Genomic DNA, 17,195 nt, shown 5'->3' on the forward strand with positions numbered 1-17,195 from the left:
ACTGTGGGCAGAGCCAAGTCTCACAACTAGTCAGCCTAGGAGTCAATCCCACCTACTGACAGCCAAACGCAATTAAAGCTCAACTTTAACAGGACAATATACACAACACAAGGGTCACCTTCGGAGCACACACACAGGAGAATAAAGAAGTGGTGCAAGTCAAATACAAAGGACACATACTACATAAGATCCCCAGCAAAAACCAAGAACCCTAGGGGATCTACATAATCCATCGAAGCAAACACAGAGAATCAGCCAGAATGGGGAAACAAAGAAACATGTCCCAAATAAAAGAACAGAAGAAACCTCCAGAATTGGAACAAAATGAAATAGAGGTAACCAACCTATCAGAGACAGAGTTCAGAACACTGATGATAAAAATGTTTAAGGAGCTTAGTGATAACACAAAGAAGGATAGAGAAATCATAATGAACAATGAGTTAGAACTAAAGAATACAATAACTGAAATAAAGAACACACTTAAAGTAACTACCAGCAGGTTAGATGAAGCAGAGGATTGAACCAGCGACTTAGAAGACAAGTTAGCAGAGATCACCCAAGCAGAACAACAAAAAGAAAAAAGAATAAAAAACAATGAAAATGGTTTAAGAGACCTCTGGGATAACATCAAGTGCAACACCATGCACATCATAGGAATACCAGAAGGTAAAGAGAAGGAGCAAGGGATCGAGAACATATTTGAAGTAATAATGACCGAAAACTTCCCTAACCTGGTGAAGGAAACCAACGTACAAGCCCAGGAAGTGCAGAGAGTTCCAACCAGGATGAACCCAAACAAGTCCACACCAAGACACATCACAGTTAAAATGGCACAGGTTAAATACAAAGAGAGAATCCTAAAAGCAGCAAGAGAAACACAGCAGGTTACACGCAAGGGAACTCCTATAAGACTATCAAATGACTTTTCTATAGAAACTTTGCTAGCCAGAAGGAAGTGGCAGGAGGTATTCAAAGTGATGAAAAACAAAGGCCTACAACCTAGATTGTTTTATCCAGCAAGGCTATCATTTAAAATTAAAGGAGAGATAAAGAGCTTCCCAGAAAAGAATAAGCTAAAGGAATTCATTACGACCAAGCTAGCATTGCAGGAAATATTAAAAGGGCTTCTGTAAACAGAAGAAAGATGAAAACAATCTAACTACAAATTTAAAAATGGCAATAAATACATACCTATCAATAATCACTTCAAATATAAATGGATTAAATGCTCCAATCAAAAGACATAGGCGGGCTGAGTGGATAAGAAAACAAGACCCTTGCATGTGCTGTATGCAAGAGACTCACCTCAGATCAAAAGACACACACAGGCTGACAGTGAAGGGTTGGAGTGAGATATTTCATGCAAATGGAAATGAGAAAAAAGCTGAAGTAGCAATACTTAGATCTGACAAAATAGACTTTAAAATGAAGAATATATTAAAGACAAAGATGAGCACTACATAATAATAAAGGGATCGATCCGACAAAAGGACATAATCCTAGTAAACATCTATGTACCCAGCATAGGAGAACCTAAATCTATCAAACAGATATTGACTGACATAAAGACAGAAATCAACAGTAACAATATCATAGTAGGGGACTTCAACACACCTCTGACAACAAGGGACAGGTCTTCCAGACAAAAAATAATTATGGAAACAGCAGTCTTAAAAGACATATTGGACCAGTTGGATTTAATCGATATTTTCAAAAAACTATTAGAACTGATAAATGATTTTAGTCAAGTAGCAGGATACAAAATTAATATTCAGAAATCAGTTGCATTTGTATATACTAATAATACAATATCAGAAGGAGAAATTAAGAAAACAGTCCCATTTACAATTGCTTCAAAGACTATAAAATACCTAGGAATAAATTTAACTAAAGAAGTAAAAGACCTGTACTAAGAAAATTATAAGACAGTGAAGAAAGAAATTAAAGAAGATACAAATAGATGGAAACACACCATGCTCATGGATAGGAAGAATTAATATAGTTAAAATGTCCATACTGCCGAAGGAAATATATAGATTCAACGCAATTCCTGTCAAACTACCAAGGACATTTTTCACAGAAATAGAACATATAATCCTAAAATTTATATGGAACCATAAAAGACCCCAGATAGCCTCGGCAATCTTGAGAAATAAGAACAAAGTGGGAGGTATCACGATACCTGACATCAAATTATACTGTAAGGCTACAGTAATCAAAACAGCATGGTACTGGCATAAAAACAGACACATAGATCAATGGAACAAAATAGAGAGCCCAGAAATAAATCCATGCCTATATGGTCATTTAATCTATGAAAATGGAAGCAAGGATTTATGGTGGGGTAAAGACAGTCTATTCAATAAATGGTGCTGGGAAACGTGGACAGACACAAGCAAAAAAATGAAGCTGACCACCTCCTTACACCACATACAAGAATAAATTCAAAATGGATTCAAGACTTAAATGTAAGCTCTGAGACCATAAAGTTCCTAGAAGAAAATATAGGAAGAAAGTTTACAGACATTACCGGGAGTGAAGATTTTTACGGATATATCCCCTCGGGCAAGGGAAGTAAGAGAAAAAATAAACATGAGGGATTATGTCAAACTAAAACATTTTTTCACAGCAAAGGAAACCATCAATAAAACAAAAAGGGATCCTGCTGAATGGGAGAAGATATTTGTCAATGAAATATCCCATAAGGGGTTAACATCCAAAATTTATTTTAAAAAAAAAAAAAAAACCTCACTCAACTCAACTCCAAAAACACAAACAACTCAATTGAAAAATGGGCAGAGGACATGAAGAGACATTTTTCTAAAGAGGACATACAGATGGAAAACCAACATATGAAAAAATTCTCAACCTCACTAATCATTAAAGAAATGCAAATAAAAACCACATTGCGATACCACCTCACCCCAGTCAAAATGGCTATCATCAATAAATCAACAAACAACAAGTGCTGGCAAGGATGTGGAGAAAAGAGAACCCCTGTGCACTGTTGGTGGGATTACAGATTGGTGCAGTCACTATGGAAATCCATATGGAGGTATCTCAAAAAACTGAAAATGGAACTACCTTATGACCCAGCAATTCCACTCCTAGGCATCTATCCAGAGAAATCCAAAATTCTAATTCAAAAAAATGTATGCACCCCTATGTTTATGGCAGCACTATATACAATAGCGAAGACATGGACGTAACTGAAATGCCCATAGATGACTGGATCAAGAAACTGTGGTACATTTATACAATGGAGTATTACTCAGCCATAAAGAAGAATGAAGTCTTACCATTTGCAACAATATGGATGGACCTAAAGAACATTATGCTAAGTGAAATAAGTCAGACAGAGAAAGATAAATACCATATGATCTAACTTATATGTGGAATGTAAAGAAAAGAATAAATGAATGAACTAATCACAAACAGCCTCAGAGATATAGAGGAAAAACTGAGGGTTGCTCGATGGCGGGGTGGGGATGAGGGAGAAGGCGAGGGGATTAGAAAGCACAGTTGGTAATCACAAGATTGCCACATGGATATGAAAGTCAGGTTGGGGAATATAATCAATAAAGTAAAGATTTTGTAGGGTATCCGATGGACACTTGTCTTATTAGGGAGACCACTTCAGGGATGGTATAGAAGCCTGATCACTACACTGTACACCTGAAGCTGAAGCTGAACAATAATGAATGTCAGCTCTCTCTCTATATATATATATGGTCACAAGAAGTGGAGTACAGCAAGCACTAGGAATACAGACAGTGGAAATGTAACAGCTATATGCAATGTCAGAGGGGTAATAGAATAGGGGAGGAGGGTTATCACTTTGTGAGGAATATGAGTGATAAATGTTTAACTATTACGTTATTTTGTACACCTGAAATTTAAAAAAAAAAAGAGAAGAAGAAACTGGTGAAATAAACCAAAAACAACAAAAGAACCAGACAAATGAGAAACAAAAACTCATAGACACAGACAATAGTTTAGTGGTTACCAGAGGGTAATGGGGGTGGAGGGTGGGAGATGAGGGTAAAGGGGATCAAAGTAATACAGAATTGTACCCCTGAAATCTATGTAATTTTACTAACAATTTTCACCCCAATAAATTTAAAAAAAAAAAAAGAAAAGAAACTGGTGAAGAAGTTGGCCAAGAAGTATAATGCCTTTTTAGCTTTAGAATCTCTGATAAAGCAGATCCCACGAATCCTGGGCCGAGGCCTGAATAAGGCTGGCAAGTTGCCCCTTCCTTGCTGACACATAGTGAGAACATGGTGGCCAAAGTCATTGACGTGAAATCCACAATCAAGTTCCTGATGAAGAAGGTGCTGTGTCTGGCAGTGGCCATTGGTCACGTGAAGATGACAGATGATGAGCCTGTATACAATATCCACTTAGCTGTTAGTGTCCTGGTGTCATTACTCAGAAAGGACGTCTGGGCTTTATACAGCAGGAGCACCATGGGAAAGCCCCAGTGCCTGTACTAAGGCATAGCTTAATAAATCATACTGATACAAAAAACAAAACAAAAAAATCAAAATGTAGCATATCTATTTGTACCATTTGAGAAGTGAACTGATTTCCACATTAAATTTCTCTCAGCCGGACTTGCACCCAATAAAAGCTGTTCAGCTTCTTCCTTATTAGAAAAATAAAGACTTTGAATTGTTTTTGGATATTTTGCACAGAAACTAGATGGACGCCGTTACACTTACTGATAAAGAAGCCCCTCCTCAGTTAATTCAGTAAATATGATTTCTAAAGTTCTTTTGTATTTACCTTTATATTTGTTTATATTTATAAATATATATTTAAGCTTGTTTTTATAAAAATAAGTTTAAAGCTATTTATTCTATTCATTAAACTAAAAACAGATATTCTTCTTTTAAGAGAACTTGTTCCGGTAAAATTAGGCTTTAGGAAAATTTCTTCTAAATTTGTCTTGCTTGCCTTCTCATGATTCTTAAATAAAACTCAAGATTCCATGAAGGGAGAAAACAACAATTTATTATAACAAATCATATTTCAGAAAGTCCCTACCATTTTCATTTTTTATTAATATTTAAATAAATACCAAAACTCAATCTATTGAATCCAGCATATACAATTTATTAAACTAAAAAAAATGTAAATGTACATAAAATTACCTGACACTCTGATAGATACCAATAATTCTATATATTTCTAGTACTTAGATAGTTACCACCAAACTTAGAGCAATATCACCAAAATTTTTCAGCAGTTTAAACCTATCTTAAAAGTCTAAATAAATAATTTAGTTTGTATTTTTCCCAATCTTTTCAACTTAATTTGCTCTATCTTAATCGAATTATCCGAGAATATGTGGAAAGTTTGTTACACTATCTTTCTAGACAGAAGAAATGTTCAACTAACATTCATTAAGTATCTGTGTGTTAGTATCTGACACTTTCTTTCACCTATATAGTTAACACGGCTATTCAAAAAATTATGTTTGACATATATAGAGCACTTCATCCTAAAACATCAGACTATACATTCTTTTCTAGTGCACATGAAACATTCTCAAGGATAGACCATATGTTGGGACATAAAATCAGCCTCAGCAAATTTAAGAAGACTGAAATCATACCAAGCATATTCTCTGATCACAAGGCTTTGAAAGTGGATATCAACTGCAAAAAGAAAGCAGGAAAAAACACAAATACATGGAAATTAAACAACATACTTTTAAAGAACGACTGGGTCAAAGAAGAAATTAGAGGAGAGATCAAAAGACCCATAGAAACAAATGACAATGGAAATACATCCTACCAAAATTTTTGGGATGCAGCGAAAGCAGTTTTAAGAGGGAAATTTATAACATTATAGGCCTATATCAAGAAACAAGAAAAATCCCAAATAAATAACCTCATGTTACACCTTAATGAACTAGAAAAAGAAGAACAAGTGAAATCCAAGGTCAGCAGAAGAAAAGAAATAACAAAAATCAGAGCAGAACTGAATGAAATAGAGAAGAAAAAGACAATAGAAAAAATTAATGTGACAAAGAGCTGGTTCTTTGAAAAGATTAACAAAATTAACAAACCCTTGGCTAAACTCACTAAGATAAAAAGAGAGAGGATACTAATTAACAAAATCAGAAATGAAAAAGGGGAAGTTATCACGGACACCAAAGAAATACAAAGGATCATCCAAGAATACTATGAAGGACTATATTCCACCAAATTCAATAACCTAGGAGAAATGGACAAGTTCTTAGAAACATATAGCCTTCCAAGGCTGAACCATGAAGAACTGGAAAATCTAAACAGACCGATCACCAGTAACGAAATTGAATCAGTCATCTGAAACCTATCCAAAAAGCAAAAGTCCAGGACCAGATGGCTTCACTAGTGAATTCTATCAAACCTTCAAAGAGGATCTAATACCAATCCTGCTAAAACTCTTCCAAAAAATTGAAGAAGACACAGTGCTGCCTTACTCATTTTATGAGGCCAACATTACCCTGATACCAAAACCTGGTAAGGACAACACATAAAAGAAAACTACAGACCAATATCTCTGATGAATACAGATGCAAAAATCCTAAACAAAATTCTAGCAAATCGAATACAACAATGCATTAAAAAGATTATTCATCACGACCAAGTGGGGTTCATCCCCAGGGCACAAGGATGGTTCAACATCCGCAAATCCATCAATGTGATACATCACATAAACAAAATAAAGAACAAAAATCGTATGATTATATCAATTGATGCAGAAAAAGCATTTGACAAGATACAACATCCATTTATGATGAAAACACTTAATAAAATAGGTACAGAAGGAAAATACCTTAACATAATAAAGACCATATATGACAAGCCCTCAGCTAATCTCATAATTAATGGTGAAAAACTGAAGCCCTTTGCTCTATGTTCAGGAACACGACAGGGCTGTCCCCTATCACCTCTGCTTTTCAACATAGTGTTGGAAGTCCTTGCCAGAGCAATCAGGCAAGAGAAAGAAATAAAAGGCATCCAAATTGGGAATGAAGAAGTTAAATTATCACTCTTTGCAGATGACATGATGCTATATATAGAAAATCCTAAAGACTCCACCAAAAAGCTATTAGAAACAATCAACGAATACAGTAAAGTTGCTGGCTACAAAATCAACATACAAAAGTCCACTGCATTCCTATATACTAACAATGAAATCTCAGAAAAAGAAATACAAAAAACAATTCCTTTTGCAATTGCAGCAAAAAGAATAAAATACCTAGGAATGAACTTAACCAAGGATGTGAAGGACCTACATGCTGAAAACTATAAGACGTTTTTGAAAGAAATTGAAGAAGACACAAAGAAATGGAAAGACATTCCGTGCTCATGGATTGGAAGAATCAACATAGTTAAAATGGCCATATTACCCAAAGCAATATACAGATTTAATGCAATCCCCATCCAAATTGCAATGGCATTTTTTAAAGAAATAAAACAAAAAATCATCAGATTTGTTTGGAACCACAAAAGACCCCGAATAGCCAAAGCAATCTTAAGAAAAAAGAACAATACTGGAGGTATCACACTCCCTGACTTTAGCTTGTACTACAGGGCTACAATAACCAAAACAGCATGGTATTGGCAGAAAAACAGACACATAGACCAATGGAATAGAATCGAGAACCCAGAAATAAAACCACATAACTATGGACAGATAATTTTTGACAAAGAAGATAAAAACATACAATGGAGGAAAGACAGCCTCTTCAGTAAGTGGTGCTGGGAGAATTGGATAGTCACGTGAAAAAGAATGAAACTGGACTGCTATCTGTCACCAGGTACCAAAATTAATTCAAAATGGATCATAACTTAAGCATAAGACCTGACACAATAAACTGCACAGAAGAAAACATAGGTACTAAACTTATGGACCTTGGGTTCAAAGAGCATTTTATGAATTTGACTCCAAAGGCAATGGAAGTAAAAGCTAAAATAAACAAATGGGACTATATGAAACGTAAAAGCTTCTGTACAGCGAAAGAAACCATCGACAAAATAAAGAGGCAACCAACTGAATGGGAGAAGATTTTTGCAAACAGTGCCTCCAATAAGGGGCTGATATCCAAAATATACAAGGAACTCATGAAACTCAACAATAAAAAAACAAACAACCCAACTGAAAAATGGGCAGAAGACCTGAAGAGACATTTCTCCAAAGAGGATATACAAATGGCAAATAGATATATGAAAAAATGCTCAACATCACTAATCATCAGAGAAACGCCAATAAAAACCACAATGAGATATCACCTCACCCCAGTCAGAATGGCTATCATCAACAAGACAAATAGTAACAAGTGTTGGAGAAGCTGTGGAGAAAAAGGAACCCTCATACACTGATGGTGGGAATGCAGACTGGTGCAGCCATTATGGAAGGCAGTGTGGAGGTTCCTCAAAAAATTACGAATAGAATTACTGTTGCAAAAACAGCGTGGACCGAGAGACACAAGCGGCACCCAGAAGGCAAGGAGAACTCAGCATTATTACACTAGTGGGCCCAGTGGGATATTTCCCAAAGAATTGAGCACCGACAGGGGTGAGGGGCTTTACTTTTATATGCTTAGGCCTCCGGGTTGAGGGGGGGGAGTCTGGCCGGGGTGCCAGGGAGATCCGTCCCTAGCAGCTGTGATCCCTCAACTTTGTTTTGACAGGGAGGCCTCTAACTATGGCGCCGCGGGAGACAGCTCCGATAAGGAGGGAGGGAGACAGGAGACATCTCCGATAAGGTATGGGAGGAAGAGGGGGCAGAGTTCTTAGGGGGAGCTTGCTGGGGACATCTCCAATAAGGGGGAGATTGAGCACTTAGGGGGACCTGCAGGAAAAACCATCCCAACATTACCAGATGACCCAGCAATCCCTCTCCTGGGTATCTACCCAAAAAATCTGAAAACATTTATACATAAAGACACATGTGCTCCAATGTTCATTGCAGCTTTGTTTACGGTGGCCAAGACTTGGAAACAACCAAAATGTCCTTCGATAGATGAATGGATAAAGAAGTTGTGGTATATACACACAATGGAATAGTATTCGGCGGTAAGAAAAGATGATATAGGGACATTTGTGACAACATGGATGGATCTCGAGAGTATGATGCTAAGCGAAATAAGTCAGACAGAAACAGCAGAGAACCATATGATTTCACTGATATGTGGTATATAAACCCAAAACAACAAAAGAATAAGACAAACAAATGAGAAACAAAAACTGATAGACACAGACAATAGTTTAGTGGTTACCAGAGGGTAAGGGGGGTGGAGGGTGGGAGATGAGGGTAAGGGGGATCAAATATATGGTGATGGGAGAAGAACTGACTCTGGGTGGTGAACACACAATGGGATTTATAGATGATGTAATACAGAATTGTACACCTGAAAACTATGTAATTTTACTAACAATTATCACCCCAATAAATTAAAAAAAAATTGTTTGATTTGTCATGATCCTGTTCCGCCATATATTTTTAGTTGGGGTATTTAGGTTTCATACTAAAAGACAAGAAAGCATAATGAAACTTTCCTGTTCAAAAATCTTTAATGACTCTCTCAAAATCTTTAATGACTCTCTCAAACCCCAGTTGATGGTTTTCTTTAATTCTTTAAAATTAATCTTCAATTACAGTTGACATACAACATAGTGATTAGACATTTAATACCTTATGAAGTACTCACTCCATAAATCTATTACTCATCTGACACCATACATATTGTCACATTACTGACTATTACCGTTATACTTTACATGCCCATGACTATTTTGTAACTACCAATTTGTACTTCTTAATTCCTTCCCTTTTCACCCAGCTTCCAACCCCCCTCCCATCTGGCAACCATCAAAATGCTCTCTGTGTCTATGAGTTTGTTTCTGATTGTTCCTTTATTTTGTTTTTTAGAGTCCACATATAAGTGGAATCATATGGCATTTCTCTTTCTTTGTCTGACATTTCATTCAGCATAATAACCCTGTGGGTTCCTTCATGTTGTTGCAGATGACAAGATTTCATTCTATTTTAGGGCTGAGTAACATTCCTTTGTATATGTGAGGTCTGACAGTTAAGTTCACAAAGTTGTTGCAATGATGTTGCTAATGTTTTCTGATATCAGAGGGGTAATTCATTATGAATTTGTACCAACTGGACAAACAGTTAACCAACTTTACTATTTGGAAGTGCAGAAAATGCTGCATGAAAAAGTTAGATGAGCTAAGCTGTTCACCAACAATTCATGGCTCTTGCATCACGACAATGCACCAGCTCACTCAGCACTGTCTGTGAGGTAGTTTTTAGCCAGTAAACAAATAACTGTATTGGAACACCCTCCCTACTTACCTGACCTGGCCCCCAATGATTCTTTCTTTACCCAAAGATAAAGGCAATATTGAAAGGAAGACATTTGAACGACATTCAGGACATCGAGGGTAATATGATGACATCTCTGATGGCCATTCCAGGAAGATTTCCAAAATTGCTTAGAAGGGTGGACTAGGCGCTGGTGTCAGTGCATAGCTTCCCAAGGGGAGTACTTCGAAGGTCACCATAGTGATATTCAGCAATGTGGTATGTAGTACTTTTCTATGATACGTTCGTGAACTTAATTGTCAGACCTCATATGTACTACATCTTCTTTATCTATTTGTCTATCAGTGGACACTTGGGTTGTTTCCATATCTTGGCTATTGTAAATAATTTTGCAGTGAAATAGGAGTGCAAATATCTTTTCAAATTAGTGTTTAGGATTTCTTCAGATAAATACCCAGAAGTCTAATTGTTGTGTAATATGGTAGTTCTATCTTTAATTTTTTGAGGCACCTCCATGCTATTTTCCACAGTGGCTGCACCAGTTTACAATCCCACCAACAGTGCACAAGGGTTCCCTTTTCTCCACATCCTCACCAATATCCACAAATCAATTAACATGATACAGTATATAAACAAAATGAATAAAAATCATACCATCTCAATAGATGCAGAAATAGAGTTTGTCAAAATCCACCATCTATTTATGATAAAAACTCTCAGCAAAATGGGGATAGAAAAAAACATACCTCAACATAATAAAGGCCACATATGACAAAACTGATATCATACTCAATGATGTAAAGCTGAAAACTTTTTCTTTAAGATCAAGAACAACACAAGGATGTCAACTTTCACCACTTTTATTCAACAAAGTATGGAAGTCCTAGCCATAGAAATCAGACAAGAAAAAGAAATAAAAGGCATCCAAGTTGGAAAGGAACAAGTAAAACTGTCATTATTTGCAGATGACTTGATACTAAATAGAGAGAACCGTAAAGATTCCACCAAAAAAAAAAAAAAAAAAAAACCTATTAGAACTGATAAATTAATTCAGTAAAGTAGCAGAATACAAAATTAATATTCAGAAATTGGTTGCATTTTTATACACCATTAACTATCAAAAATAGAAATTAAGAAACCAATCCCATTTACAATCCCATCAAAAACAAACAAACAGAAACAAAACAAAACAAAACAAAAAAACACCTAGGAATAAATTTAACCCAGAAGGTAAAAGACCTGTACTCAGAAAACTGTAAGACACTGAAGAAAGAAATTGAAGAAAATACAAATAAATGGAAAGATAAGCTGTGTAGAAATAATTAACATCATTCATTAAAATATCCGTACTACTCAAAGCATTCTACAGATTCAGTGTAATGCCTATCAAACTACCAAAAACATTTTTCACAGAACTAGATCAAACTGGTATTTTAAGTCTTCTTCCACATGGGTCCAACTCACCTTTTCAAGTATATGACTCACAATTCCCATCCACAAGTCCTTGCTCTGGTCAGACTGGTTTATTCACCACCCTTTATCTCTAAAATGTATTTTCCACATTGTACATGCTATCATTTTCATGAGATAAAACATATTACACAGCGTTCTGGTTAAAGTCTTCTGGTTCGCAAGTTTAAATCACAAATCTTTGCTTAAAAGACATATCAACATGTTCTCCTCCAAAAATTGCACATGAATAAATCCCATAACAGAAATAAGGTTATTTTCTAAGAAATCTAAAAGAACCGCTAAATTCATAACATGTTAAAATCTCACATTTTACAGTTTTTACAAAAAAAAAATCAATTCATCATGAAGTACACTTTAATTCAAATTGTATCCTGATTTATTGTATTTATAGTTTTAAAAATTAATCAGCTTTGTGATTTAGTTCTGTATATAAACAAATCACAAATTATTTAGGTTGATATTGATATACTTACTAAAAATGAATACTAACAGAAATTACATTTTGCATTGAACAAAAGTAATAAATTTATTTGAAAACCAGTGTAAATATTTTTATTCTAGTCATATACAAAATAGCTAATGCTTTATAAAAGGAAAAATAAATTTAACTATTTTATTATAGTAATAAGGAATTTTAAAGAGGAGGTAACTAAAAAAGGAAAAAGATCACTTATTTTGCAATATGCCTTGTAATTTGATAACCCATTAATTTTATTTCTGAACATATTGCTTGAAAAGGTTGAGTTCTGGTTTTAGTTGATCCTTAAACATCCAATTAATATTTCCTATTTTACTATTTATCAGACTTCTCTGTTCATTGATACATCATACTGTTCTTATGAAAACCACATGAGGCTGCAGGGGAGAACAACTAGACAAATATTTCTTCAAATCATATTTTTAAAAATAAATCTAAAATTACACAGTTAAGACCAATGAGATTTTATGTTATAGAATATTTTAATGAAATCTAGTAATTATGTCCATTCATATTGAAAACCAAAGGTCAGAATATTGAAGGACCTGGAAGAAACCCAAAAGGGCATATATTTCCAAGGACCATTTAATCAATATAACAGTTTCCCTAGTCCAACTCAATACAAATATATACATATGTGTGTGTGTGCGTGTATAGGTATATATATATATACCTATACACGCACACACACACACACACACACAGGTATACACACACACGTACACGCACTTATTTATTTATTTATTTATTTATTTATTTATTTATTTATTTATTTATATATCCCCAGATGACTTCAGAAACAAGTTGTGAGGGCTCAATAAAGCTAAAACCTCATCTTATACCTCAATAATACACAAAGAAGTAAACCCAGCTAAGTTTACCAATATAATGATAATAGGAAAATTACCTACCAGTGCTTGTCCTTAGTTTCAGAACTCAAGAAACATTTACCTTGAAAAGCAGCTGCATTTCGAGATATTAGAAACTTTAACGTAGAGCTGGAGGTTTGAAGCGCCTGCTGCATATCTTGGCGAGCTGCGGTTTGGTATCTCTCCTCCATCTTCCTGGTGCAACATGTTGGTTTTTCAGATGTGCAAACCTGAAGATCAGGTCCTGGAACACATGATATTTCTCAGAATAAGTACCTGTTCACTGAACAAACATTACATGTTACATGTCAGGCATTAGTGATCATCAAGCATATAAGGGGTTCATGTTCTACGTGAAGAACTGATGCACCAGAGCACTCACTTTAACAAAATGTATCTCCTGTCAGTTAACCCAAACATGAAACAAAATATTCTCAACCATTAAATCTTTGCTCAAATATTTTATGAACGTTTTGATCAAATATTAAATATAGCACTCAATCAACTAATTACTATTAACTAACAAATAGGTTATATAAAACAAATTAACTATTATGTAAGTACAGAGCTAAATCAGGAAATTTTTATTTTTGCATATTTTATCAATTCAGACAAAATTACTTGAACTATGTTATAGAGAAATGTGTGGGCTAAAATTATTGCTTTTCTTGAGGAAACAAAATCAAATTTTGTACATCAAATAAAGGTAAAATTCTTCACCTGATTTCTCAGCCAGTAAGCTTGTGATTTTTGTGGAATAGAGTTTATCAGCAATAACAATATGATGGGGGAATCAAGACCCCCCCCCCATAGGCCCAAGCCCAGCATCTAATATTCTACTCATCAGCCAACTTGCTAGAGACAAGTCCTACCATTAAAGGATTTTTTCAGTTTCATAACCATATTCAGAAAACTCCTCTGAAGATGCCCATTACATGAAATGTGAAATTATACATATGTAATAGTTGTAGTTTTAAAAATTGCTAATATGATTATCAACTCTCATCCTGATAGGGTCCCAGGACAAGCACTTTTATACATAGCAGGTATGCTACCGTGTTTCCCCAAAAATAAGACCGGGTCTTATATTAAGGTTTGCTCCAAAAGATGCATTAGGGCTTATGTTCACGGGACATGAACATAAGCTGAAAAATCATGCTAGGAGTTATTTTCCAGTTAGGTCTTGTTTTAGGGGAAGCACGGTGGAGAACAGAGGAAAAGGTGTGGAGCACAGAGGAGCGCCTAAAGAGGATGACCCTGATGAGGCATCATGGGGAGAGCCCCAGAGCATCCCAAGCTATCCAGGTTTTATGTAAAGCTCGGGACACTTGTATTTACACGGCCGAATATAGTTATTCAAGTGAATAACTATATTTTAGGGTAAGAAGAATTATATCCCTTGATCTCCAGGGAGATTCATAGTTCCCACATTAGATCTTCACTGACCAATTTTAGATCAGCAAAAATAAAATATGCATTTGTACACATCACACACACACACACACACACACACATGCATACACACTTAGGCATACACACACACAAATACATACACATAACAGGCACCTTTCATAGTCTTCCTAATTTTTCACACAGTCAGCCTCAGGTCTCACATTTCCAAGAGTTGGTTCTGGATAAGATCAAGACATCTGAAATCACTGTGAACTTCCGGCTAACATGAGACACCAAATTTTTAAAATAATTTTGGCTTTAGTTTGTTTAAGTTAGACAAACAACAGTAACGTTTAGGCATTTCACAAAGGCTAAGAAGCATAAAATATTTATCTGTGTCATAGTAGGTAATATTTTGGCAATTGTTTTTCATGTATCTTGCTTAAAGTTATACAAAAGCAAATTTCATTTCAAACAGTAAAACTGATTGAAAGAAAACAAAGTTATCTTCTCAGCTTTACTGCTAAATGGACAGATTGAAGAATTAAGACTTCAGAGAAGAACAACAGAAATTAAGAAAAAGAACCAATGAATAAATATTAAAATACATAAACATATTTAGGATGGGAAAGAGTGCTAGGGAATAAAAATAATGATAATAACTATAATAATGACAGATGAATGCAACGATCGCTTCCAGAATTCAAATGCATAACTTTGTTTTGTTAGACCACATTCCAAAACATGGTCTCTAATGGCCCCATGTTGTGACCACTCCTTTGTCTTCCACTCAGGCCCACCTAGAGTAACATGGGCCATTACACTCTTCCCTTCACATTCTGCTCATACTCACCAAGTTCCCTCTTGCCCAGAGTCATTCTCCATGCCCTTACCTTTGTCTGGGACACTCTTGTCCACATGTGCTCACCCCCACATGTGACAAACACACACCTTCTCCTAATTCATTCCCAGCTATTTTTCTTTAAATTTTAACTCAGCTTTTCCAAGGAAACTTTCCTGAACCTCCCAGACCATTCATGCTCCTAGTAGAAGGTATGAGGTCTCATACATCTCCATCGCACTCATCATATTCCTTAAGAAGATTACTAACTAATTAGTTCCCTCATCTATACTATAAAGCTACAAGTGGAGGAATTTTTACTCATTATTATATCCCAGTTTTCCAGCATAGTGCCTGATACATCATAAATACTCAATATTCATTCGTTACACCAACAGTTGAGGATCTATGTATAGACATTATATCATTTTAACCTTCACATTAATTCTATGATATAGGGACCATTACTGCCACATTTTACAGATAAGGAAATGGAAACATAAAGAAGCTTTGAAAATTGCCCAATGTCACACACTATGTACTACAAAAGGGTAGAGCTGCTGTTGGGAGGGATTCCCACGCTATCTTCTTTACCATCACTCCACAGAGAGGAAAGCAATAGTCTTAAATCTATAAAGGGTTCATCTACAGATATAACTGGCCATTTTTTATTTCTGTTTTGAAAGAAGTCATCTGTTTAGTAAGCTGTCAGAAAATAAATTTCAGGTTAGGAACCAAAGGAGTTTTATTCAAAAATAAAATAGGCTAAAAATAAAGTTATAGAGTTGCCACTGTCTTTTTGCACAAGTTTAAATGGTAGAAAGAACATTTAGAAAGATGCTACAAATCACCTTGACATCTGTCCTAAACATAATGTGGGGGAAAGACCATCAGGTCTCAGCAACTCTGAATAAGCACACATAGCAATTTAGATGAGTTGGAGCAAACACATTCAAGTTGATGAGCATCTGCATTGATTAATCCAGACTTTCATTTAGAATCTTGGAAGCTGGTAATGACAACATAAAACTAAACTCTAAAACAAATCAGGAGTATAATTCAAACAGCTAGTTATGTCTAATTGGCACAACATTTTCAATAGTATCAACTATGACACATATGCTTAAGTAACTTAGAGTTGGGGTCTCAGTGGACGGGGAAAAGAACCCGCAAGAAACTAGTTACTTTGCTTCCTGATTCAGTCCAAAAGACAGACGAGATGAACCAAACATCCTCAGTGAAAGGACCACTTACATTTTGTTCACAGTAGAATAGCAAAGGGCATAATAAGATGCTTGTTGACTAAAAGCCCAGGTTATACTTCTCTCATTGTAAATAGACAAAGCATCATAAGAAAGCAAAGCCAGATGGAAACCAAACAAATATTATGTGGTCACAAGATGCATTTTAAAAATATTTAAACGCCTGGCTTCAAAGAACACAGCACAATTGAGAATGTTATGAAACAGCAAGAGTACATAACCCAGGCTCAAAAGTAGCAGTCGTGTTTCTGAACAGTAGTCATGTTTCTGAACAGTAAAATCAAACTCCGCAAGAAGGGGCCCTCAACTAGAATGTGGGAGTTTTTTAAATTTCTCACCAAGAATCAGCAGTATTGGTACCTTCCTTTCTGTTCTCCAGCATAAGAAATTGTTACAGCCATCTACCTGTTTCTGTTGTTGTTGTTTTAATATGTTAAAATCGGAACACTGGGAGGCATCTGTAAAGACAGTGGCAGTGGCAGCTTTGTTTTTACTATTCCCAAATCTCCATATGAACCAAAAGAACAACTAGAAAATAAATCCAA

General features: G+C 35.5%; 1 protein-coding gene across 3 annotated transcripts in view; it reads right to left on the reverse strand.

The window, feature by feature from the left end:
* GPC5 (glypican 5) overlaps nt 1-17,195 on the reverse strand; it is a 1,207,509-nt gene that overhangs the window by 1,150,296 nt on the left and 40,018 nt on the right. For all 3 annotated transcript variants that reach the window (XM_088792887.1, XM_019737193.3, XM_088792886.1), the window contains exon 2: nt 13,238-13,399. In XM_088792887.1, coding sequence (XP_088649013.1) covers nt 13,238-13,399 — 162 coding nt within the window. The remainder of the gene's footprint in view (nt 1-13,237; nt 13,400-17,195) is intronic.

Source organism: Rhinolophus sinicus, chromosome 16, assembly GCF_057876585.1.
Source record: "Rhinolophus sinicus isolate RSI-liver-muscle chromosome 16, RSI-T2T, whole genome shotgun sequence".
NCBI classification, from domain to species: Eukaryota; Metazoa; Chordata; class Mammalia; order Chiroptera; family Rhinolophidae; genus Rhinolophus; species Rhinolophus sinicus.